Below are 27,519 nucleotides of genomic sequence, written 5' to 3'. Positions count from 1 at the left end.
CCGTTCAGTGACCTACCTATAAGACGGATTTTCAGTTCAGTGAACCTTATAAAGGCGAGTTGTCAGTTCAGTGAACCTTATAAAGGCGAGTTGTCAGTTCAGTGAACCTTATAAAGGCGAGTTTTCAGTTCAGTGAACCTTATAAAGACTAGTTTTCAGTTCAATGATGCTTTAAGTTAAGGTTTCAGTTCAGAGAACCCCTAAGATGGCTTGTCAGTTCAGTGAAGGTTTAAGATAGGTTTTCAATTCAGTGACCCCTTAAAATGTGTTTTCAGTTTAGACAACCTTTAATACCGTTTTCCAGCTCAGTGATACTTTAAGATGGGCTTCCAGCTCAGTGATACTTTACGATGGGCTTCCAGCTCAGTGATGCTTTAAGATGGGCTTCCAGCTCATTGACAATTTAAGATGGGTTTCCAGCTCAGTGATGCTTTAAGATGGGTTTTCAGCTCAATGATACTTTAAGATGGGGTTTTAGTTCAAAGAATCTTTAAGATGGGTCTTCAGTTCTTTATCTTATCAACCCTGCACCTTATTCACCAAAACGTAAATCTCTTAAAATTGATTATAACTTAAAATTGGTTTCTTTGAATACTGCTTATCTTAAGATTTTAAGGATTTTAGTTTAAGTTTTTTGTGAGTAAGGGCCGTTGTATTTTGTTTTAACACCATGTACACTTGTTGTTATTCATTTCGTTTTATGTTTTCAGCGATCAAAAGATAAATATCATCAGGAGGACGAGGAGACATCGGAAGAGAGACAAGAAACAGAAAACAACGACCGGGGTTTCAAGGTTTGAATTTATTCATTCAGTTTATTTATGCTATGTTCCCAATATCACGATTCGTGCTGTGATTGAAATCGTGGTTTTACTCGTGGAGTAATCGTGGTGATCCTATCAGGTCTTATCATATATTGAGGTCAGTCGTAGCATTCGTGTAGAAACGTATCCGAACGTATCTGCATGTACCAGATCGTGGACACAATAGGGAAAATCCTCTCGTAATACATCGGACGACAGTGGGAATCTGACAATTATATAATAATTTAGACGAATGAGAGAAGTTGTCAAGAAAAACTACATGTTGCCATTAACGTGAATCGACAGGACACGTCATTATGTGACGCAACCAGGGGCGGATTGGGCCAGCGGGCGATCGGACAAAAAATGAAAAAAATAATTTTGTCCAATTCGTCTAAAAAAAACCTTTTCTGCTGAACATTATATGCGGGGGGGGGGGGGGGTATTGGACCGGCCATGGAGCGATGATGATCGTGTTGTATGTGGCCGGTGGTTTTAACGGGCCGCCACGCCATCACTGGATTCTAGAATGGGCTGGTATAATAGACTTTTCTGGGCCGGGTGTGCTGCAATGGGGATAGCGAATTTCATCCGAAAATTTCATCGGATTCACTCGACACTGTCGCCCGCAAATTTACTAATGATTAAGTCTCCTGCACCCTGTTTGTGGGGATACACCAGAAACGTCTGCCGATGGTTCGTAACTAAAGAAAAAATCAATTTTAAGAGCGTGTCCGCGAGAAAGCCATGCAGAAGGTGCTAAGGCTTCAATCACAGATTTTGACCAAATTTGGTTTATAAGTTGGGATAGTCCCAAAACACATAAATGTGCAATATTAGATAAATCTTTTAATTCCTGTATGAGAAAATTGAAAAAAACATTTTTCATATGGTGAAATTGCCAAAATCTGTCTTTTCTCAAATACCAACTTTGGCAAGTCCTTACACCTTTACTATACGTAGCAGAAAGACCAAACTCACACAGTTTATCGATGACTCAGTGCTGTTACCACAATATTAACGAGATCTGTATACGGACTGGATATCAACGCCTGTCTAAATTCCCCATTTTTCGTCACCCAAAGTTTGACGCCCTATAGCTACTTCTTTCATGGGGTGGGTTTAAAAAATTTATGCTCACGTGAACAAGCAACCTCCCAACATTTGATACAAAAAATAAAAATGACCGGAATCGACTTGACAAAAACTAGGTAAAGGAAACAATAATCCATGAAATTAACCTGTAATTTCCCTATTTTGGAGATAATTAACCGTAGTAGATAAAAAAAAACCTAACAGTTTATTTTCCTTTTCAATCATATGGTGTTTACTACCAGCCCTAAAATACATTAGTATCTGTTTTATAAAAATATCTTGAAAAAAATACTTTCAAAGGCCTGTAATCGTTCATGGCTCATCTGGCGTCAACGGGAATTGACTTCTGCAGTTGTCCACGACGACCTTACATTGGAGTTTCGACGTGCTCAATCTTAACAAACATATCCATTACTCTCAAATAGACATTATTTTAAATAAAATAATCCAACGAAAATGGAAAATTCACCTAATAGTGAGATTCGAACCACCAACCACATGACTTCCCCCGACCCACCCTCTCACCGAGTTGCTTGTCCCAGGGCCCCAAGGTCCATGTCGTGGGCCCTGTTCAGGGGGTTTGCCTAGGGCCTCTCTTATTCTAAATCCGGCCCTGAAGGTGCAGCTGACGGTGCCCGAGAGCTGTAGCTACCATACTACACTGTTTAATGTCACCCACTTCGACGCAATTAGGCTTCGTTGCCATTAATATTTAATCTTCCACATTTCTGTATTGTAGAAATCAGTGGATGTGTCCCATAATGAATAGTGGAAACATGCTCTGAAATTAAACATTTTGTAGCCATTTTCGGTAACTTGTTTGAAAATGAAATCTTAAAGAGAAAATACAACAAATATGTTAAAGGGACAATACGACAATACCAAATATACAATAAATACAAATACACACTTATATAGAGTACAACATGGTACAAATAATGGCTATGGATATGATGAAAACGTATAAAAGTCAAAAATTTTATTTCTCTAATTAAATTTGCAAAAAAATGTATCACAAAAGCTTATTTTTAGCACTTTTCAATAAGCTGTATATTTTAAGTATGTTGCATTCCGGTCCTTTTTTTACACCTATGGATACTATGTGCTTAGCACTTCAAAACCATCCAAAGAAATTCTACTTGCGACCATGAAAGAAAAAGTTACAGTGTATCTTTTTCTGCATTATAAGGACAATGTGAATATGGTACGCTAAAACAAGTCCACACAAAATTAGTATGTACTGATTTTTTTTTTTCAAATTAGTGCTGGGGTAGAAGTTGACCACCCTCTTTATCAGACAGGGTCAAAATTAGAAGGTTTCTATTCCACCATAGAATGCAGTCTGTGCTTAAAAAAGGTGATAAATACACATGTGAAAACCGCAATTTTACCCATAAAATGAATAATTCCAGCACAGTCCTTTAGAGCGACATCAGACTGTAACCACTTCAGCATGTTACCTCTTGCCCCTAGGGGGTGTCATACCATAAGTTTGATCAAAAACTTCCGACCCCCCATCTTAGCACTTTTTGCGATTTTTGCATGGTCTTCTCGCGGATACACTCTTAAGGCCTTAGCAAAATTTGATGACAGCTGGTCTGTCGAGGGTAACGCGATTCTCATAATTACATTTGTGTGGCCTTATACTCCAATATTCATTATCTGAACTAATATGTTCAAGTTCGGAGTCAAGGTAAAATAATTTAGCTGGAACAACAAATCCAAAATTCAAAAAGCAGCTTTGATGAATTTCACTTTCGTCACTCTGTACCAATGTGTCTAATGGCCTTCCATCACAGGAGGAATCAATTTATATTCATATTGGTACGTGTGCAATTTTTCACGGACAGCGGCGTTAACGCATACCCTTCATCGAATGGTACCTGCTATTGAAATAAATATCATTAAATTTGATCTATGTAAATTCTAATTTCAGAAACGAGTTCGTCAGAAGTTGATAGATGCTACAAAAGATGGTGATATTGATGAATTAACGAAGATGATTGCATTATTTGAAAAACAAAAATTAGAAGATTGTGGAGATCTTAAAAAAGCCAAAGATAGATTGTATTTCCTTAAATTAAAACGAGGTAAATGCCTTTGATTTGTAGGCTTCCCATATTTCTGTCGCTAAATGCGATTGGTCCTACAACTTTTTAACAGCCATTCAATGACCACCTAACAAATCATAAAGGAATTAAATACCGCCAAATTGGGTAAATGTCCACATAAAGTAGGGAACATTTCTTCCGCGGAATTACTATCGATATTTCTTTAACTAGAGCTCTTTCTCTTTGGTTAAGTTAAGATACAGAAGTGTCAATTTAAGTAAGGTTGACGGGTTGATGTGCCATGTGAAGTTTGTCTCTGCTCGGATTTAAATTGTATTACCATGCTAAAATGTAATGGTTTCATCCTATAATGGGCCGATGAAGACGGGCACATGCCATACAGTGTGCTATGAGGGGAATATTGTCCGGCAAATCTTATATTGAATTTCCAACTGCCAAGGAATATTTTACGTGCACGCCAATGTATACACGGGGCCTCGGGATTTCGTTCCATCCGAACGATTAGACTGCTGGCATTATCAGGCCCCCCGTCTTGCATCACTGACGAGGGGGAACCACGTCGGAAAATCCTGATTAACTTACTCGGCCAAAGCATGGATCGAACACTAGAACACCTGGCTAGCGAGCCAGCGTCTTACCCACTTAGCCACCGTGGCTTCCGATTTCTAGAGTAAAATGGCGTCCGGTAAAATATAAAATAGGTGTCTGATAAAATTGTAGGTCCACAAATTGAGTGAAAGTTGGGAGGATACAGCTTTTTTTGTGTTCCATTGTAGTCAGTTTAGGCCACAAACGAAATTAATTGGTAAAAACAAACTTCACTTTCGTTTGCTATAACCCTATTCAACCATTTAATTGACCAAAATCGAATAGGTTTACCTACAATCTCATTAAGATACAGATCAATATTTCGTTTTGTTTTTTATACTTTCGATGACCTCTACTAAATGAAGATATGATTAGTTGTAGTGTGTGTGTGTGCGGGGGGTCGCGTCAGGGGTTATACAAGCGACTTTTAATTTAACCCTAAGACATCAGACACTTGATTGGCCAAGAATTCGCTGTAACGGACCGTTTCATTGGCTAATCCCTCACATCAACTAGAACGCAGGTTATATAATTACTCCTCCAGATCCTAGTGTAGAAAAACAAGAAAAACGAAATTTTGAAGTATAAACGAAACAAAATAGGATCTGTGTTTTAATCAGATTGGTTTAGTTACTTTAAAGTACGCTGTTGTCATGCATGGGCCTGTTTTTATTTGTTTCAGATTTACGAGATTCTGTTAGAAGACGTCACGCTGGTGTTTTAGATAAAACTATCGAGGAGGCCAGGAATTCTAAATACGCTGATAAACTTCATTCACAGATAGAGAACGCGGAGAAACTGAGAACCCATCTCCAGGAATTAAACCGATGTTCACACGATATATGTAAAATGGAACAAAGCACTATATCCGAGTTACGTAGTTATCAACGACCACCGCCATGTGTCCATGACGTCATGGCAGCTACGTATATGTTGATGGGTTATCCCGAACATAAGTTAGGGGTAAGTAAGCACCGTGGATGGCCGACTGCTTAGCGCGTGCACGCTGTACCATAAAGTATGTCATTGGGTCAACTGGCGTGCTTCGATTCCCCGTTTGTACGTGACACGGAGTAGGGTCGCCTTTCCAACCACGTGGGTTTTCTCCGGGTCCTCCGGTTTCCTCCCACTGCTAAAGACCCCCACGCACAAGCTAATTATTGAAATAAAATTGGACCATGTGTTAGTCCCGAAATGACCTAGTTTGTTTCGAGTGGGCGTTAATCTCTCTCTCTCTCTCTCTCTCTCTCTCTCTCTCCGAATCCTCTGAAATCAAAGCTGTAAAAATATTGTAAAAGGGTTCATTGGACCGCTTACAAAATGCTATGTGGACATCTAAAGAACCATACTGAAGGTTCTAGACGTTTTTTCAAGATCAAAGGGTCAAGAAGTGGTTGCACCACCCCAATAATCCTAACCCTAATCCACGGACTAATCATCGAATTTATACCAGAATAACTTTGATTTTTTAAATTTGTTTGTACAGTTGTTTAGGCAAGGTTACGGTGAGGACGAGGCCAATATTAACACCTAGTTTATCATTAAGATCTAAAGCTTTATCAATTAGACGAATGGTAGGTGTTACGAATCGAACCCACACACGGGATTATCAGGGTTACATCTTTAATAAGTTTATTAAACAAACGTCAACAAGAATGTGGTTATTAATCAATCTGCTTAAAACACAGATCGTATTTCGTTTCGTTTTTTATAGTTCAAAATTTCGTTTTACTTGTCTTTACTACACTTGGATCTGGAAGAGTAATTATATAATCTGCGTTCTGGATGATGTGAGGGATTAGCCAATGACACGGGCTGTTACGGCGAGCTCTTGGCGTGCGATGCGCAGAACCGTGGGTAACCCACTAGAAACATCAACGGTGATTGGTTAATCAAAATAATGTCTGACGTCGTAGGGTCAAAAGCCACTCGTATAACCCCTGACGCGACCACCCACTACAACTGGTCAGATCTTTATGTAGTGTAGGCCATTGAAAGTTTAAAAAACGAAACGAAATATAGATCTATGTTTTAATCCGATTGGTTATTAATTAGAACCACTGACAACTAGAATAAGTTTATCATTTGGCCACGAACGTTTACCAGTTAGACGAATCGTAATGAACTAAATCACAGGATTACCATGGTAACACCAAGTTCATCATCAATACGTAAATTGAGGAAAATAATCCTATTTCTAAATTACATCTAAGAAAAACACTGGCAATTATACCTAGACATCATAAAGTGTTTTTAATTTGTACAGTTGCTTTGTCGTATTCCTGTTCAAGGCAAACCGTAGGATACATACACTGTATGTGTGCAACGGTGTGCAGTGAACAGGAATGTCATACACATGCGGCCTATTCCACGCAGATCTAAAAATCGTTTTTTTTTCTAGCTATCTTAGAGACATCGATCTACTTGTAACTTTAAGTACAATACTTAGTGAAGCTATGACATTGATCAATTACCTGTAATTATAATCAATACTGAAACTAATGTCGATTACAATCCTATTATAAAAGATGGTTTTTATTACAATTTGGTCCGATCTTGGTGCTAGTCGTGTCCTCGTTGACCAGTCGTTCGGATGGAACGTTGCGGTAAATGAACCCCTTGACATATAAGAATGCGTCGTAGCACTGCTGTCCGGGTAAAATTGCCCTCATAGCACACTTTATGACGTACGCTCATTTTCATTAACCCAGACGGAGCAGAACAGTAGGACGTTTAACCCCATTTCATTTCATTTCCCTTGACATATGGAATTGTAATTTGCTCCATAACCAAAGGTGTATACTCGTCTGCATTAGACCAGTATGTGTAGAGAAGGGTGATAATAAATCCCATTTTATTCTACAAATGAATATAACTAGAAATATAGACACCCTGTCCAACCTGATTAAAATACAGATCTATATTTCGTTTCGCTTTTTTATACTTTTGACATCCTACACTACATGAAGATCTGATCAATTGTAGTGGAAGGTGGCGTCAGGTGTCATAAAAGCGGATTTCAACCTTAAGACGTCAAACATTGATTAGTCAATCAGCGTTGAAGTTTCTAGTGGTATACCTAAAGTTCCGTGCACCTCACACCAAGAACTCGCTACAACAGCCCGTTTCATTAGCTAACCCCTCACATCATCAAGAACGCACCTTACATAACAACTGTTCCAGATCCTAGTGTAGTAAAGACAAGTAAAACAAAATTTTGAAATATAAAAAACGAAACGATATAGGATCTTGCTCCCTGCCCTTTGTAATAGAACATTATATTTTATTTGTAGGATTGGTCAGAGATTCAGTCGCATCTGGGTCAACTAACACGTGACAAGTTAATACGTCAAGTCAGTGAATTTGATACGAAAAATGTCAGCGATAAAACGTCAGGCAGAGTGAAAGATATATTAGATGCTTACAGTATCGAGGAAGTTAAAGATGCAAGTTATGGTGCTGCTACTTTTTATGTTTGGGTAAGTTATATATCATAATGCTATGAATAGAGACGTGTCGATTATTTGAACAGTGGGTAAGACGATGGGTCGCTAGCCTTGAGGTCGCGTGTTCATTCCCTGCATTGACCGAAAAAGTTCATCGGGATTATCCGAAGTGGTTTATCCTTGTCAGTGGTGCAAGCCAGAGGATCCATCCTTGTTAGGGGTGCAGGACTGACAAGGACAGCTGTCTAGTCGTTCGGATGGGACGAAAAGCTGAGATCATATCTATACATTGACGTGTACGTAAAAGTTCCCTTGGCAGTTGTAATTCGATATAAGAGTCCCATTCGAACAACTAGGACAACTGGGAAAGTTTATTTGAGACGGTGTTATTACGAGATAATATCACATGGAGCTGAACGTTCTTTACTAAAAACATCATTCGATTTTGATTAGGAATATCGAATACACTAAAAATAATTTTAAACCAAGCTGCGTTCCACTGAAATCCTATTTTGGGTAACGATCTTGTATTATAATTATAGGTTTCTTTAAAACTATTTTTCGTTTTGATCTGATATTGTAGTTTTGAGCCCCTTATTGGCCATTGTTCGTGTCTAATAAAAAGCGGGGGGTTGGATGGCTGAATGGTTAGCGTGCGCGCGCTGTATCATAAAGTCTGTCATTGAGTCGACTGGCGTGGTTTCGAATCACCGGTTGTACGTGGCAAGGAGTAGGGTCGCCTGTCCAACCTCGTGGGTTTTCTCCGGGTCCTCCGGTTTCCTCTCACTGCTAAAGACCCCTACGCGCAAATGAATTATGTAAATAAAATTAAACCATATGTTAGTCCCGAAATGACCTGGTCTGTGTCGAGTGGACGTTAAACCCCATTTCTCTCTGTCTTTAATAAAAAGCTATGTAGTACGATCCTTTTGACTGTTTTTTTTTTTAAAAATGAGAATTGGTTATATCGACATCAACTTCGGAAGGCATATATCCAATCAGTCATCAGATAATACAGGAATTATACCAGAACAACATGTTTCGAATCCCCGGTTGTACATGACAAGGAGTATGGTCGCCTGTCCAACCTCGTGGGTTTTCCCCGGGTCCTCCGGTCTCCTCCCACTGCTAAAGACCCTTACGCGCAAGCGAATTATTGAATTAAAATTAATTCAACCATATGTTAGTCCCGAAATGACATAGTTTGTGTCGAGTGGACGCGAAACCCCACCAGAACAGCGTGTATTGAAAAGCATTTGGTTTTAGAGCATTGGTTCTTTCGTACCAAATGAATAAATAACACGCGGTTTTGTTGCTGACCAGCTGAACAATAAATTGACGTCACAGCTTTCAATATTGGATTAAACGATTTCTATTAACGATCAATGATCTGTTTTATTTACGTAGTAATAAAATTAATAACGGGCAAACAGCAATTAAAGTTCTCTATTCCGATAACTTTATTTCAGATGTTTAGAAATACTTACCCGAGTTTAGAAACATTTCCATTACAGTATTTCTTAAATATTTAGATAAGAAATGATTAAATATTTGATTAAGTTACTCCCGTTCAATAATATATCTTAAAATGGGTTTATAGTGTTGATTGTTCCTCGGACGTCCTTTTCAATGGTTAAGTATTAAACTCAGGTCTATTAATCACTAGGTTACCTCCCCTTGAGCCATTATCTCATCATACAACAATTCACCTATTAATAGGAATTGGCTTTTGTTACGACGAGTCGTAAAAATAGTCCTCAAGCTATAATTGTTACGACGATGCTTTCCCAGGCCCCCATCGGCGAAGTTAAAAACTGAATAGTCGTAAAAATAGTCCTAACCCTAACCCTATCCATCTTCTAATTGCCGCCTTCAGTTCTGAAAACGTTGAAAATACTGCTCCTGTTTCAAAGCTCGTGTTGGGGAGATTGGCAGCCATTTTGGAATTCGTTCTAAATTTGGCTCAGACTCGTCGTAACAATAGCCACTTTATTTACGTTCTGCTATAATTAAATAAAATGAAATGAAATGAAATAGGGTTTAATGTCCTACTGTTCTGCTCCGACTGGGATAATGAAGAAGGACATACGCCACACAGTGTGCTATGAGGGAAATTTTGCCCGGGCAGCGGCACTTTGGCCTACTCTTATATGTCAAGGGATCTTTTACGTGCACGCCAATGTATACATGAGTCCATGTGATATTATCTCGTAATAACACCGTCTGGAGTTTTATTCGTTTTATCAATAATGTCTCAAATAAACTTTGCCAGCTGTCTAGTTGTTCGAATGGGACTCTTATATCGAATTAGAACTGCCAAGAGATCTTCTACGTCCACGCCAATGTATAGATGGGATCTCGGTTTTTCGTCCTATCCGAACGACTAGACAGCTGTCCTTGTCAGGTCCTCCGTCCTGCACCACTGACAAGGGGAAACCACTCCGGAAAATCCCAATGAACTTACTCAGACAATACAAGGATCGAACACGCGACCTCCAGGCAAGCGAGCCAGCGTCTTAACCACCGTGGGTCTCTATGTTGTAATTAAATAAGTAGAGAGGCAAGTCTACAATGTGATCATTAAATACATTCAATTAAAATATATTGAATCAAAAAAAACAACCCAGTTTTAAAACAAACCGGTAAACGTTTATCAGCAACCAAATAAAGCGGTTGCATATGGATACTGTTATCAGCAGAACAAGAAATGGGAAAAGAAATTTGGAGCTTAAAAAATAACTTCCCGCGTACAAACTGTGTGATTTGATGATATATTTAGACTAAAAACATATTCAAATTAATTAATCTATCCAAAATTTCAAAACATTGTATTCGTGAGGAGATACCCCAAACTATTAAAAAAATCTAATATTAGAAGCCATGTTTTCTCGACATCTCCAAGAGGTTTTAAAGTCATGAATTTTGAATTTAAATATTGTTGTGGCTATGTAATTTGTATATAATGTAAATAGCCATCAAATTTCAATTATCTTGTATATTTATTACTATTATTTTGTATTTAAATGTTTGTATTTGTATACTATGGAGAGGGGGTCCATAGGCTAAGCCTGTTCCCCAATCCAAAAGAAATTTGGGAAAAGAAATTTGAAGCTTAAAAAATAACTTCCCACGTACAAACTGTGTGATTTGATGATATATTTAGACTAAAAAAATTTTCAAATTAATTAATCTATCACAAATTTCAAAACATTGTATTCGTGAGGAGATACCCCAAACTATTAAAAAAATCTAATTTTAGAAGCCATGTTTGTCACCTAACTTGATTGAGGGAGGGACAATTTTCCAGAATGTATGTATTATTACGTATTGTCTATTTACCATTCATATTTGGGCCTAAGTAAATTCTGTAATTATTCTGTCCAACCTCGTGGGTTTTCTCCGGATCCTCCGGTTTCCTCCCACTGCTAAAGACCTCTACGCGCAAGCGAATTATTGAAATAAACCATATGTTAGTCCCGAAATGACCTAGTTTGTGTCGAGTGGACGTTAAACCCCGTCTCTCTCTCTCTCTCTCTCTCTCTCTCTCTCTCCCAAAACCGTCTAACCATTCTATCAAGAAATAACAACCGCTCCCTAAGTCAAGCTGGCAGACAACATTCGGGCTGCCAGTTAGTGATACTGATACCCTGATATTGTCCCAATGCTTGCCCCATGATTTCTCTGATTGATTATTTGTTTTGTATCCATGGCAACAAAGATGAGCTTGTTTTGGTATACAACCCGCTCGATGTTGATGACCATTCCAAGTTTTCTTCTCTGTACTTAAAACAATCTAATTAAAACACCGATCCTAATTCGTTTCGTTTTTATTGTTCAAAATTTCGTTTTACTTGTCTTAACTACTCTAGGATCTGGAAAAGTTGTTATCAATGACGTGTTCTGAATAGTGTGAGGTATTAGCCAATGAAACGATCTGTTACAGCGAGCTTTAGGCGTGTTTTGCACGGAACTGTGGGTAATCCACTAGTAACACTAATGCTCACTATGTCTGACGTCATAGGCTCACTTGCCGCTCGTATGACCTCTGGCGTGACCTACCGCAACAACCGGTCAGATCTTCATGTAGTGTAGGCCATCGAAAGTATAAAAAACGAAACGAAATATAGATCTGTATTGTAATCAGATTGTATTTAAAATGGGTGTGTACATCATTTCAGACCGATAACATGATTGATAAAATAGATAAAGATAAAGAAGAAGCAGAAAGAATTGAAGAACAACAGCAACAACAGCAACAGCAACAACAACAACAAACACCAACTAAGCGGAAAGGTTAAAGGGGAATAACTCCCACATCCTATTTGTATTGTTGTATTAAATGTATATAATATTTTTCTATGATGTGAATCTAAGATAGGATCTTAGGTCAATAACAAAACGTTAACGGTCGAAAAATTCGCTAAAACGAGAATAACTCTACTTTCAATTGGCGTTATAGTTTCCAATTCAATATGTAGCCACGCCTTTCCTATCTTTCGCCGTTCAATATGTCACCATGCGCTTCTAATTCTACTCGGTACCAACGTCTACGCAAGTACAGAATCCATCTTAGTCTTGTAGGCTATCAGAGTTTCAATGGGCGCGAATCAATTATTCAATGAACATAGGCTAGTGGCAATAGGTTAATTGCAATGTACGTTCTAAAACCAATTGCTTGCTGTCTAATCAACACGGCTTCTTAAGTGCTGCTAAAATATAGTGCTTCTCTTTCAGGGATTGTTTTTTTTTTTCGTGATCTTTGTCTGATATTTGTTGGCATAAACAGCCCATCTGGACCCGAATCTCCCGTGAACAGTCCACATGGACCCGAATCTTATGTGCACAGTTCACATGGACCCGAATCTTATGTGCACAGTCCATACGGACCGGAATCTTATGTGCACAGTTCACACGGACCCGAATCTTATGTACACAGTCCACATGGTACGTTTTATAAAATAACACATTTTCAGATTTTCGAATTTAGCAGCACCTATAATATTTTATTTATCAAATTAAATGTATTTTTTTAAACAATATTTTTATTCGGGATGTCTGAATGGGATTGGGGAACAAATTTATCAAATGTATAACTCGATCAGTACCGTTAAAATTAATAATGAACATTGTACATACTAATTTCTTTTCTTTATGAGCTGTATATATATATTAGTATATGTTATAAAATGATTATGTTTTTGAAACATTTTATTTTTTAAAATCTTTGTCAACACAGTATTGCCTAAAATATATACCTGAAAATTCCGTCCACATTAGATCACCATTTCCTTATTTTCTTTCGTCGCCTTTTCTTAAAGGGGAAGTTTTCCTTTTATTGTGTATGTTAGTATGCCAAGAGGCTTATTTTAGATTTTTAATGTTTGAAGACGCATTGTAAGCTAATGTTAAGGCGAACTCCTCCCTTAAACAAAGTAGTCGTTATGTGTAATTTGTATATTTTGTGTAAATCAACAAACTGTTATATTTTATGTGTTTGAAGTCAAATATGAAATGGTACTGATATTTGGAGACCAATTGGAAAGAAATCTTAAAGGTCGACCTTCTCCTTTAAACAGCGTTTGTGTATATTATGTATATTATATTATGTGTACTCAACAAATTGTTCTATTTTATGTGTTGAAAGTCGGATTATGAAATGTTATTGTGCAGTAAATATAGAGCTACATACCCCACGCAGTGTTTCCTGTCATAAATCTATAATCCACACTGCTATAAATTGTGTGCCATTACAATAAATAAAACTGACACTCTTTGTTTTAAAACATAAAATTTTGTACAATATGTCTCCGATTAATTTTGTTTTGATTTATCACGCTGCAATTAATTGTTAAAGCGGTTTGGGGTGTTTGTTTTTTGTTTGTTTGGGTTTTTGGGGTTTTTTTTTGTTGACGTATCAAAGAAAACAAAACCGTGGGCTTGTGAATGGCGATGATATATCAATGACAAGAAGAGGGTAATATTGATAGGTTTCTAGGCTACAATATTAAATACGGAGATGAAGGATATATTGCGATACATTTATTAACGTATATATGAACCGGAAATACGTCATTTATCGATAAGAACATGCGTCGTGGAGCGCATTGTACTTAATGTTTAATGTTATTATTAACGGATGTAGTGTACCTTTCCGGAAGTTGTATCGTTAAGCCATTTAATAATTCACCGCCTACAATATTTACGCCTTCTTAATCCGGCTTTTCTTGGGGTTTTTTTGTAAAATTGTTTTATCTCAAATTATTTTCACCTCATCTGAACTGTGATAATTAAATATTTAATACTCCTCTTTGTTTGTTTTTTATTTTATTTTCTCCTTTTCTAAAACAAAACCCAATTAAACAAAACAATATTAAACACCATGTATTGTTAACAATGGCTAAATCTATTTGTTAAGGCAGCTTGATGTTCGTCAAGATCGCTGGGATGTAAATAAGGTTAGGCATGTGATTGTTGGCGTGATTGGAGGTTAAGGTTAGCATAAGAGCTAGATCCAGGGTTAGGGCTAGGGTTGGGATTAGCGCTAGGCATGTTTATATCTCGTGACCTTTGACCAAACTTGACGTTGACCTTATCAAATAGATCTAACCTGTTAACAATGGACTATTTTGTTGAAGTCAGATAACTTTTGCACTAAATGAATGATTCTATCGGGGTTGGGTAAATAATAATAATATGTCCATTTATATAGCGCCAAATCCACACATCGTGCTCATAGTCTTGGGTTAATACTAAAATGAAATGAAATGAGGTTTAACGTCTCTGTGTTGTGCTCTTATGGGGTGGTGACGACTGGTCTTGGATTAATAATAAAGAGATCAAGGTTATGTTCGCCTCATTGGATCATCAAGAAGTAAATGATCTAGAGATCAATAAATCGTTTGAAGATTTGAAATTGATCATTGTACAATATTAATATCCCCGTCAGAGATAGATAGAGAGAGAGAGAGCGAGAGAGAAAGAGAGAGAGAGAGAGAGGGGGGTTAACGTCCACTCGATACAAACCAGGTCATTTTGGGAATGACACATGGCTCAATTTTATTTCATTAATTTGCTTGCCTGTAGGCGTCTTTAGCAGTGGGAGAACCAGGAGAAACCCCACGTGGATGGACAGGCAACCCTACTTTTTGTCACGTACAACCGGGGAAACGACATCACGCCACTTGACTCAATGACAGACCTTATGATGCAATGCACACGTTTTAACTTTTCGGCCACCCAACCCCCATTAACAATGAAAGTTGAGTACATTTAGGCAGTTAAATCCCCTCGACAGTTACAATAGTGGAGAAAGAAGTATCGGTGGTAAAATATGAAATTTGTCTCACATTTACAGCCACGTAGCAACAGAGAAGCACAAAGGAGAAATAGCATGTAGTAAGGAACAAATAGATTGAGAATGAGCATGTTTTCATACACTGAGAGAGAGAGAGAGAGAGAGAGAGAGATGGGGTATCCGCTCGACAAAACTAGGTCATTTTTGGACTAACACATGGTTCAACAATTCGCTTGCGCGTAGGGGTCTTTAGTAGTGGGAAGAAACCGGAGAAAACCCACGAGGTTGGGCCTTTGATTATACTCCTTGTCGCGTACAACCGGGGAATCGAAACCACGCCAGTTGACTCAATGACAGACCTTATGATACAGCGCGCACGTGCTAACCATTCGGCCATCCAACCCCCTTCACAGAGTAAACAAATTTCAATAATGTATCGGCATCATTTTTCAACTCATTTCTGCTTTTATAGCATTCCGAATAGACGTTTTTAGCTCATCCACTCAAGAACATTCGTACTTAAATTTACCACCAGGAAGTTTAACTAGTCGCCTCTGAAGGATGACGAGGCGATGGTGGTGCCCAAATATCTTGTTTCTCGCTGAATTCGTCAAGTAAGTTTATATCCATCCCAGTTACTGGACCACCATGTTCTTTACAGTTCTGCATTGGCCAATAAACTTCCGGCGTGGTTCCCCCTTGTCAATGATTCAGGACGGAGGGCCTGACAAGGACAACTGTATAGTCGTTCGGATGGGACGAAGAAACGAGGTTCCGTGTACACATTGGCATGCATGTAAAAGATCCCTTGACAGTTAGAATTCGATATAAGAATAGACCGTTGTGCCGCTGTTCGGGCAAAATTTCCCTCATAGCACACTGTACGGCGTATGCCCGTCTTCATTAGCCCAGTTCGGAACAGAACAGTAGGACGTTAAACCCTATTTCATTTCATTTTTTACATTTCCCTAATATTTCTAGAGTATTTAGAAGGGGATATAATCGACATGATAAACCGTAAACAACATAATGTCTACCTTTAATATATAGGATGATAAATTCTTGAAAGAGAAATAAATCTGATCGTTGTTCGGCAGGCAACCAAGGCTAATTGAAGACCGAGACTACATTATTAGTATCTTTGACATTTTCATTGTTACAGTAATGAAGTTAAATTCTCGTTGATAATTTCAAGACCTAGTAATAAACTAAAAGATAGAAAACACGTGTTTTAGTAATAACAGATAATTGTTTTCATAAAGTTATAATCCAGATGGCCCTTCTCGACCTCCTTCAGAACATCCTACACTAATTGTCGAAGATGTTGAATAAATAACCATACAAAACGGAATAGAGCTTCGTGTCCTAGAACTGGTGATATTGCGTGGGACCCATTCACCAGCCAAGTATTGCATTATTTACCCCGCCCCATCCCAAACTCAAGTACATGTAATTAAAACAAAAATACTGATGGAATTAAAGTTAACCACTTCTATGCATTGATCCATTATTAAACCCGAAAAAAAAATAAGTAACAAATAATCAGGGCGATAGCAAAAAAAAAAAAAAAAAAAAAAATAGGTGCAAAAATATATCATTATAACTACTTTACTTATCTTGCAATGTTCGTCCATCATACGGTCTGTCAATGAGTCAACTGGCATGGTTTTGATTAATTCCCGTGTCAATTTTGTACGTGACAAGGAGTAGGGTCACATGTCCAGCCTCGTGGGTTTTCAGCAGGACCTCCGGTTTCCTCCCACTGTTAAAGGCCCCTAGGCGCAAGCGAATTATTGAAATAAAATTGAACCATGTGTTATTCCCGAAATGACCTAGTTTGTGCAGAGTGGACGTTACCCATCTCCGAATTTGACTCACCCCCACCCCCTGACGATAAGTCATGTGTTATGGGTTGTTGTGAAACACCTGTCGGTCCTCCATCAAAGTTTACCTTTTGAAATTCCACGGTTAGTCCTTTGGATCAAAGGTATGCAGAGGTTGATGATTCTTGGGCTCAATTTCTTGATTGTATGTCCCAAATATTCAAATATAAGGCCCAATACTCATTCTGATTAAAACACACATCCTATTTCGTTTCGTTTTTATAGTTCAAAATTTCGTTTTACTTGTCTTTACTACACTAGGATCTGGAAGAGTTGTTATGTAACCCGCGTTCTGGATTATGTGAGAGACTGGCCAATGAAACGATCTGTTACGGCGAGGTTTTGCGTGAGTTGCATGGAACTAAGGGTAATCCACTAGCAACATCAACGCTGATTGGTTAATCAAAAGTCTGACGGCATAGTTCAAAAGCCGTTGATATGAGCCTGACGCGACCTCCCACTACAACTGGTCAACGGGTCAGATCTTCATGTAGTAGAGACCATCGAAAGTATAAAAAAAGAACGAAACGAAATATAGATCGGTATTTGAATCAGATTGATCCAATTCTGATCAGTATGGGAAGGGAAGATGGTAAGTCAGACAGCTGGTCAAACGAAGTTAAACAGATAATATCAAATTAGAATACTCCCACCTCCTCCCCCTGAAATGGATGACAGGGGCGGTTAATTATAATTCCAGATGATAGTCATTTAATTAAAACACACATACAAAAATGCCTGCATTCATAACAAAACACAACACAAGGTATATATGGATGTAACTGCGTTTCGTAACACCTACTAGTCTCTATCATCCAGAAAAATATTCTACGAATATTAGTCTGGACAGGTTGTCAACGTTTGAGAAAAATTGGCTAGATAGTCCGGTCTTTCACATTATCATAAACAATGTCTAAGGGAGGTAACTCCTCTTAAAACAAGATGTTTACGCCCATGAAATTAATTTAAGAATGTCATTTCAAAAAATCCATTTGATTGCATGCGAGTTCAATATCTAACACTCTTAATTTTTTATTGTAAAATTGCTCTCTTCATGGGCCATATCTATGCTTTTAAAATTAATCCTAATTCGTCGTCACGATTCATGTTTCTTTATATTAATGCAAGAATTGTGGGATTTATTGTGGGAAGGGGCGCAACTCTTAATTGAAATGGCTAAAGAGACTGGATAATCAACAATATTAAAAACCAAACTCCCGGTTACGCATGGGCAATGGACTTTACGTCAAATATTGACAACCTTCCCAGACCCTCCGTATGTTGAAGACTAGGAGGTTCTGGGTGACCGAGACTAAACACCTACATGTCACGTTTTCAAGTTATTAAATAATAGAGAAGTAGTTATATCCATATATACCTTGTGTTGTGGGTTTTTTTATGAACAGTTAACCATGCTTCTAGATGTCTTTTAAAGAATTGAAAAATGCCTGCATTTATTTTATGGTTTATTGAAAGATGTTAATCAGAAAGAGAGAAACAAACAAAGTTATCTCATTTATCCCAGAGAAAAAAGAAATTGGTAATTTCAAATATATTTGAGTATTCGCTATAAATCCGTTTGCATAGACAGTTTTACACCATGCTATAGTTCTCTTTGCATCAATATTAGAACAATAATTTAAAACTCATCCAATTTGTCCTCTATGCACAGAGTTACGGGACTTGAAAACCAAGGATGCGGTAGTTAGGTATGATATTGTGGGTATCTGACGTATGATTTGATTGAAAATGATTCAAATTCTAAATTTTCAATTCTCTGGGATTTTTGAGATAAGAGCCCAAGTTCAAAACCGTTATAACGACCATCCAAAGAATCGTGGAATAATGAAAACACAGAATTGCTAATATATTTACAGTGTCGATGTCTATTTCATAATCACAATTTATATACATTTAACCAATTTCATCAATAAAAATACGGAGGCCTCATAATTAAATACCTTCAATTTCATAAATAAAAATACGGAGGCCTCATTATAAAATACCTTCAATTTCATAAATAAAAATACGGAGGCCTCATGATAAAATACCTTCAATTTCATAAATAAAAATACGGAGGCCTCATGATAAATTACCTTCAATTTCATAAATAAAAATACGGAGGCCTCATGATAAAATACCTTCAATTTCATCAATAAAAATACGGAGGCCTCATGAAAAAATACCTTCAATTACATCAAGAAAAATACGGAGGCCTCATGATAAATTACCTTCAATTTCATAAATAAAAATACGGAGGCCTCATGATAAAAGACCTTCAATCTCATCAATAAAAATACGGAGGCCTCATGATAAAATACCTTCAATTACATCAATAAAAATATGGAGGCCTCATGATAAATTACCTTCAATTTCATAAATAAAAATACGGAGGCCTCATAATTAAATACCTTCAATTTCATCAATAAAAATTCGGAGGCCTCAGATTAAAACACCTTCAGGTGAACGAAAGAGTAAAATACACAATGAGTAGATTGCCCCATTACTTAATTACAAAAAAATAATCTGAGCTTTATAACTATTCACAACTAAACTTTACTTTGTTCCAGTAGTGGAGGGGGTGGGGTGGGGCGGAATGGTTAACGCATGTGCGTTGGATCACAGGGTCTGTCATTTTGTTGATTCGATTCCCCGCTTGTCTCGTACAAGTATGCTCGCCGAACGTTTTAACGCGTATTACTTAAATCATAAGGTCTGTCATTGAATCAACTGCCGTGGTTTCGATTCTCCGCTTGTACGTGACAAGTAGGGTCGTCTGTTCAAGCTCGTCGGTTCTCACCGGGTTTTCCGCCCCCACCCACACTGTTGAAGACCCCTGCACGCAAGCGAATTATTAAAATAATATTTAACCATGTGTCATTTATACGCTAAAGTTAGATACATCGTCGTAAAATGAGGCAATGTATATATATATGTACAAAACTAAACTTTACTACCCATTTCGTGAGTGCCCAGATTTCAAGAGCAAATATGGCAAATATCTATTCCACGCACCTATTAGATGGGTAAGTGGAAATATCTATTCCACGTACTGAGCTGTTAGACGGGTGAGTGTAAATACCACGATATGTGTCGGTTTACGATTAATATTATGAGTATGCACTTTACGTAATGACGTCGTTATATGTTATCCGGGAAACCAACTGAATAAACGCAATGAAAATAGTCGAAATGGAAGTTATGGCAACTGGACCAAAATAGACCCGCAGCGGGTTATATAAGGGCTCGGTATGCGTACGCAAACATTTACATATCATTTTTCTTTTTACCCCCCCCCCCCAACATTTCTATGGATACTATAAAAGTCGTATTGCGGAATTCGCATCTCTTCTTGGTGAAACTTGCACATGCGCACATAGCTTCTAGATAACGAACTGTTAAAAAAAGGTTGAAAATTTTGGAAGAGTTAAACGTTATCTAACTCAATAAGCTATTACATTTAAAAATAACAGAAAAAATTACTACAATTAAAAGCACTAAGAAAAGTAACCTTACTTTATCCCTATATATCAATAGACTTTCAAATTCCTTAATACTAACAGAATAATCATTTTAAAAACATTATATTTACAATGCAAGTTTATATCTACAAATCTACAAAATCAAGGCTAAAATGGACTAAAGTCAATTCTAAATGGTTAAAAATTAAAATCAATGTACGCTATACAATACGTCCAAAGTTCGCTTGATAAAGACGGGAGTGTGCTCGTCGAAACATCGCTTAGTATTAAACTCAGTAATTGTGTATCGAACCCCATATTTCCTTGTTAGTGAGCCATACTGACTGATCCACCGGTATGGACGGGCAGACAACTGACTTGATCGCGTTTCATAATAGAATTGAAACGCTGTTTAAACAGGTCACATAAATACAATCAATGCGTGTGCGTGTATGTTCGCCCACCACACTTCGTCGCCGCGATCCACGCCTACATATCTGAAGATCAAGATTAGATTAACACAGCCAAATGTCTGTGTCTGCAGCCAAACTGTTTTCCTGCAATTAACGGATAACGGGAGTTTTAACTAACTATATCTGTTATGGTAATTAAGTTTAATAATAGTACCGGATGATGCAAGCTAGCGGAGAAGCGTGCAAAACAGGGAGATGCCGATTAAGCCGGGTACCGAGCTAGTGTATATTATATTATTATCGAAATAGATTTATTATTATTAGTCATTCAAGGTCTTGGTATAGTTTATCTTGGTATAGTTCGTTCCTGGCGTTTTACGTCGACTTCCGCCAAGGGTGATATCGTAGACGAGAAATGATACTCTAAGATGTGATGTTATTTATCAACGGTGAAGTGTCAAAAAGGTGTATCTCGGGAAATTAGTCAAATACGTTTTTAAAATCTCCCAATTAATATGCACATTTCTGTCTAAGCTGTGTATCTCTACGCCAATTAGAACTGTTCTGGGTATCATGTGTCCAAGTGTTGTATCTTGATTTGTGGAAAGTTTGAAATGCAAAAGGTTCTATTTCTTAATCTTTAGAAATTCTTAGAGGCACCCTTTTGACACTTCACCGACGTTATGCAACTCCCACAATTATTTCAGTCTTGATTGATCGAAACTAAGAACTACTTGAGACATCATTGATGTAATGCCATCGGCTCACTTCCCGTTCCAAATCTCTGGTTATTCGCGTCCAATGTTCTAAGCCACTTTCTTCCGGGGATCCATATCCTATTCGAACTTCACCGATGACGTCATCATTTCTGATTCTGTCGTAATCAAAGACAGTTAGTTTTATTGTTGTATATAGTAAATCTTCTTGTCGAGTTGATATCGTGAACGTGAAAGTCTCCTTGAATACCGGGTGTGTTGTATTCTTTCGCGTCCTCGTTTGTTTCCGGGCCACGCCCCTTCCGGTTTGGATAACCTCCACTCTAATGTATGGATCTGAAATAAAGAACAGGGTTATTAGATGTGTTGAAAAAATATTTTCGGAAAAACATGCTCACATGTGCTTTGATAAAGAATGTCTAACATGGGGCCGCAGTGGTTCAGCGAGTAAGTCGTTGGCTCGCTAACCTGGAGGTCCATTGTTCGATCAAAGAACACTGCATGATGTATGTCCATATTCATTATCCCAGTCGGAGCAGAACAGTAGGACGTTAAACCCCATGTCTAACAACTATTTAGAACTAGAGATGGGCTGGTAGCAAGAATAGTTGATCAAAAGTAAACAAACCAGCTAACCAATCAAATACATCAAGAGATAAGACATGGGCTTAAAAAATAGTTAGTGCTAAATGATAAGGCCAGCTCAATCTTTCGTCATAGGTCACATGATGTAAACAGGGTTAGTGTTCACCCCAACCCTTACCCCAGGGGCGCCGGAACCCGGGTACCAGGATATACAAATGGTACCCTGCCCTTTTCTGGGGTATACATGTATACCCATGCCGTAATGATGAAATTTTTCAACCTTTTTACTAGTCTATTTATTTTTAAATGATAGATATGTAATTACACTCTGGTCGGTCGCGAACCGGCTCTTGCTCTCTCATTATCAGCTATCAGTGCATGCCTTGGCTAGATGTCCATGTTGGAATTTGGAATGCTAGAGGCGCTCTAAACAGCGTTCACGGAATTGACAAATTTCTAGAGGCTGGGGGGGGGGGGGGTCTCTCAGCTATCAGTGCATACCTTGGCCAGATGTCTATGTTGGAATTTGGAATGCTAGAGGCGCTCTAAACAGCGTTCTCGGAATTGACTAATTTCTAAATTTTCTAGAGGCCGGGGGGGAGGGACCCCCCCCCCCATCTCTTGGTACACTGGCCCTCGCGCCGCACCGGCGCCCCTGCCTAACCCTAAAATCCAATGTATTGTATGTATTTTATTTTTTATAAAACCAGGAAATATCACGAACTGACGTTTCCTCATCCTAGGTCAGTGCGTATGTGGAGACTCAACCCCTCCCCCAAATTCTGAAACCTAACCTACAATCTCGCCAACTATCACGTGCCCTAACCACATTTACATCTCAGCGAGTTTGACAAAAATTGACCTGGCCTTAACAAATAGATTTAGCCCTTAAAAATGTGTTTATCGTAGTCACGATCAATTAATCTGTATCCATATAACCAGTCCAGTCCATATCGGAGATAAGAATAGATAATCGAGTTAGAACATCCGGTAGGTGGATATCACTTTTGATCTATCTTATATTTCAACCTTTGTTGTTTTGGGGTTTTTTGTTATTGCGCCACGCATACTGGTGTCACACTACCATTGACAAACGAGTAATATACGTGTTTAGAGTTAATATGCACAGGAGACAAACTCTATTATAAACTACCGACTGGATATGGAGGACTATCAACTATAGCCATTATTGACACCAAAGTAGTTAATACGGGGTATTTAATCCCCGTTCTCTAATGGCCGCTCTTGTAAATAACTCACGTTGTACATATAATATGTAATTGTCTGCAATATCACTTCGGTGAAGGCGGACATAAAATAAAGCTATTTCACACACATGGCCGCTCACGGTCTGTAATTGCTATTCAATTGTCCAGCTTATAAATCCCGCCTATCAACGTTAATAACATCGAGTTATTGTAGAGTCTTTTAGATTGGCCTTTAGATTGACAGAAATCCCCAGAAAACTGGATTACAAGTTCGCTGACCGCGCTTTGCGGGAATTTGAATAGCTAGCAAAACAAAATATTATTGTGAATGTTGCTTATCTAAATAAATGAAATGAAATGGGGTTGAACGTCCTACTGTTATGCTCCAACTGGGCTAATGAGAGAGAAAGAGAGAGAAATGGGGTTTAACGTCCACTCGACACAAACTAGGTCATTTTGGGACTAACATATGGTTTAATTTTATTTACATAATTCGCTTGCGCGTAGGGGTCTTTAGCAGTGGGAAGAAACCGGAGGACCCGGAGAAAACCCACGAGGTTGGACAGGCGACCCTACTCCTTGTCACGTACAACCGGGGATTCGATTTAATTTTATTTTAATAATTCGCTTGCGAGTAGGGGTCATTAGCAGTGGGAAGAAACCGGAGGACCCGGAGAAAACCCACGAGATTGGACAGACGACCCTACGCCTTGTCACGTACAACCGGGGATTCGAAACCACGCCAGTTGCTGGGCTAATGAAGACGGGTGATTATCTAAAGCGAATATGTTTGATATTCATGAAGATATAATAAATTCGGCCTCCTCTACATCCACTATAAGCCAGCGCCACCTACAACTAATTTGATGAGCCTCTTTTTTTCATCCGATTTGAATCCAGGCAGGGAGATACATTTGCTATTTTGTTATGTATTCTTAATTTGATGTTAAATAATCAATTTGAGTGCAAATTAGGGTCGTGGCGGTAATAATTGTGTCGTGATGGTAACAAAAGTGTCATTTCATTTTGGTAACAAAAAAGTCGTGGCCGTAACAGCAGTGTCGTGGTGGTAAAAAAGGTGTCATGGTCGTAAAAAAGGTGTTGCGATGCTAGCAAAAGTGTCCTGTTTGGCAACAAAAACGCCGTGGCGGTAACAAAAACGGCGTGGCGTTACAAAAGTGATGTGTCAGTAACAAAAGGGTCGTACGTGACGGTAACAAAAGTGTCGTTGTGGTAACAAAAGGGCCATGGTGGTAACAAAAGTTTCGTTAGGCTATCAAAAGTGTCGTGATCGTAATAAAGTTGTCGCAATGGTAACAAAAGTTTCGTTACGCTAACAAAAGTGTCGAGACGGTAACAAAAGTGTTGGGACGGTTACAAAAGTGTCGAGCCGGTAACAAAGTGCCGTTATGGTAACAAAATTGCCGTGGCGATAACAAAATAATCTCATTTTTTCTAAAAGGTTTGGTCAGTCCATATGTTTTCAAATTCGTCTGAATATCCTTTACCACATATAACAGAAATTTAGTCAATACTAACGAAATAGGTATTTAAAAACTCGATAATATTCCAGATTTATTTTGGATTTGATAACATACCCTTGGGACACTAAAGGCGATCAAAGGGTTTTAACCTCATAAACCTAGACTGTCCATACCGTAATATTCGTGATAAATCGTCAGTCTTAGAATGACAGGATGTTACCAAATCACGTGGGACAGGACCTATCAAACTAGGTTAGTAGATTAATACCTACAGAAGCCTATAATGAAAAACTTTCCTTATTTTAAAGATAGATACGGGTTGGGGATTTTCTTTTAAGTAGATGCCATTTTGATCTCGATATTTGTGAATCGCAATGAGTTATCGGGACTTAATTGGGGCGTGAAATCAATGGAAATACAAACTCTATTTACCATAATGGAGGGAGAGAGAGAGCGAGCGGGTAACGTCCACTCCGACACAAACTATGTCATTTCAGGAGTAACACATGGCGTGGTTTACATTCCCCCGGTAGTACGTGGCAAGGAGTAGGGTCGCCTATCCAACCTCCCACAGCTAAAGGTCCCTACGCGCAAGCGAATTATTGAAATAAAATTGAACCATATTTTAGTCGCGGTTTATGTGGAGTGGACGTGGACGTTAAATCCATCTCTCCCTCCCTCCCTCTCTCTCCCTCCTTCCCTCTCTCTCTCTCTCCATTATAATGTTTACCCTCCACGTATGAACAGTTCTTAACATATTAATGTATTTAAGCATCACTGCAAACTGAGTTGTTATCCTGATTACAGGCGAAAGTATGCTTTCAGTTTTAAAATACAATTCTCCCCAGACGACCAGTTTAAAAATATTCGATACTTCCGGATAACTGAGATGTGGTTTACGCATTTAATTTGCCATGTAGACAGTATCTGACATAAACAACTGTCAATGACATACCAGGAATCTATTGTACATCCTTTCGCCTGCCAGATTTATTTTTTTTACGGCCGATTTGTTGATGAACATGTGCCTGGAGTCTGTATAGCTATCCAGGGATACGAGGTCATTTTGACTTGTTCAACAGTGGATATTCATAGCTTCGATTATCTAGACAGGACAATACGTCTGGCATGGAACAGTCGTCCGGTGGTGGGACGAAACCCCGAGGTCCTGTCTACACGGTGGGGTGCAATTAGTAAACCCACTCCCGGAAGTTGGAATTCGAGGAAGAGTAGGTGGGAACACCGCTGCTCAGACATAATTCCTCTCGTGCTGTTCTATGAGGTATGTCTGTCTACACGGTGGGGTGCAATTAGTAAACCCACTCCCGGAAGTTGGAATTCGAGGAAGAGTAGGTTGGAAAGTTTACTGACAGTTAGACAGACAGAGCGGGGAGGAGAAGAGAGGCTTGGCAGAGGGGCAGAATGTTGGATTTAATATAATTATATGTGTTCCGGTCGTAGTCTAGTTCCTGTATAGTTTAAGTTCCCGTATCGTTGTTGTATATGTAACTGTAGCTGTTTTGTATACCCGATGTAAATAAATCCTATATTTACGAAACTGATCTCTGTTATCACTAAGATAGTGTTACATGTATGTCTGTCTTTATTAAACCGATTGTTGCATTTCATTTCATTTTATTTCTACCATAGTTGACAGAGACTATTTATAATTACGACCATCAAAGCCTTAGTAATCCGACACGACATATTAGCGTAGATTTATGGTTCGTCGTGAGGTGATTGGGGTTCAAATCACACAGAAAGAACTGGAACCCTTCAGAAACAACATACACGAAAATCAGGCGATTCTGTCATAATCAAAACAAAATGAAATGGGGTTTAACGTCCTACCGCTCTGCTCCTACTGGGCTAATGAAGACGGGCATACGCCATACAGTGTGCTATGAGAAAAAATTGACCAAGTCCGCGGCGCTACGATCTAATCTTATATTGTATTCCAACTGCCAATGTGTACACGGGACTTCGGTTGTTAGTTCCATCCGAACGACTAGACAATTATCCTTGTCAGGTCCTCCGCCATATGCACCACACCAGAAAATTCATCCGGTTGAACTTTCCCGGACAACACCGGGAGCGGACCTGCGACCTGCGACCTTATTCTCTGTCACAAACAGGAATTTAAATCCTCATTAATTTTCACGATAGCGTGTCGCGGCATAATATACGAAGAGTTCCTCTCCATCCCCAGGGGTCTGATTATTGGGATTAGAGTCAGTAAGTAAGCTTTAGAAGTGATCGCCAGACGACAGTTGGTGATCCCAGAGGCTACGTGATCACATAATCATTAAAAACTTGACCGTTAACACCATAATAATTGGTTATTTGTAGAGTTATTCAAGCAATCCCACAGAGAGGTCCCGTTTTGGACTCGGTGATGTTTACATACATGTGCCTTTGGAACACCCAATACCACCCGTCCTTTAAATCAGAGACTTGGGTTGATTGCGTAC

The 27,519-nt window shown here is 38.5% G+C and overlaps 2 protein-coding genes across 10 annotated transcripts in view; one reads left to right on the top strand and one right to left on the bottom strand.

Moving 5' to 3' along the window:
* Positions 1–14,310, top strand: part of LOC126817389 (probable serine/threonine-protein kinase ifkC) — a 40,858-nt gene extending 26,548 nt beyond the window's left edge. For all 9 annotated transcript variants that reach the window (XM_050544354.2, XM_050544352.2, XM_050544347.2 and 6 more), the window contains 5 exons: positions 711–794; positions 3,835–3,988; positions 5,241–5,521; positions 7,852–8,037; positions 12,183–14,310. In XM_050544354.2, coding sequence (XP_050400311.1) covers positions 711–794; positions 3,835–3,988; positions 5,241–5,521; positions 7,852–8,037; positions 12,183–12,302 — 825 coding nt within the window. In that variant the 3' untranslated portion in view covers positions 12,303–14,310. The remainder of the gene's footprint in view (positions 1–710; positions 795–3,834; positions 3,989–5,240; positions 5,522–7,851; positions 8,038–12,182) is intronic.
* A 7,411-nt stretch (positions 14,311–21,721) lies between these two features.
* LOC126817371 (C2 calcium-dependent domain-containing protein 4C) overlaps positions 21,722–27,519 on the bottom strand; it is a 46,055-nt gene continuing 40,257 nt past the window's right edge. Inside the window, exon 3 of the mRNA XM_050544315.2 lies at positions 21,722–22,107. Coding sequence (XP_050400272.1) covers positions 21,779–22,107 — 329 coding nt within the window. The 3' untranslated portion in view covers positions 21,722–21,778. The remainder of the gene's footprint in view (positions 22,108–27,519) is intronic.

The sequence above is a fragment of the Patella vulgata genome, chromosome 4, assembly GCF_932274485.2.
Source record: "Patella vulgata chromosome 4, xgPatVulg1.2, whole genome shotgun sequence".
In the NCBI taxonomy this organism is placed as follows: domain Eukaryota; kingdom Metazoa; phylum Mollusca; class Gastropoda; family Patellidae; genus Patella; species Patella vulgata.
Note: the sequence above shows the minus strand (reverse complement) of the source record. Positions and strands in the feature narration are given on the sequence as shown.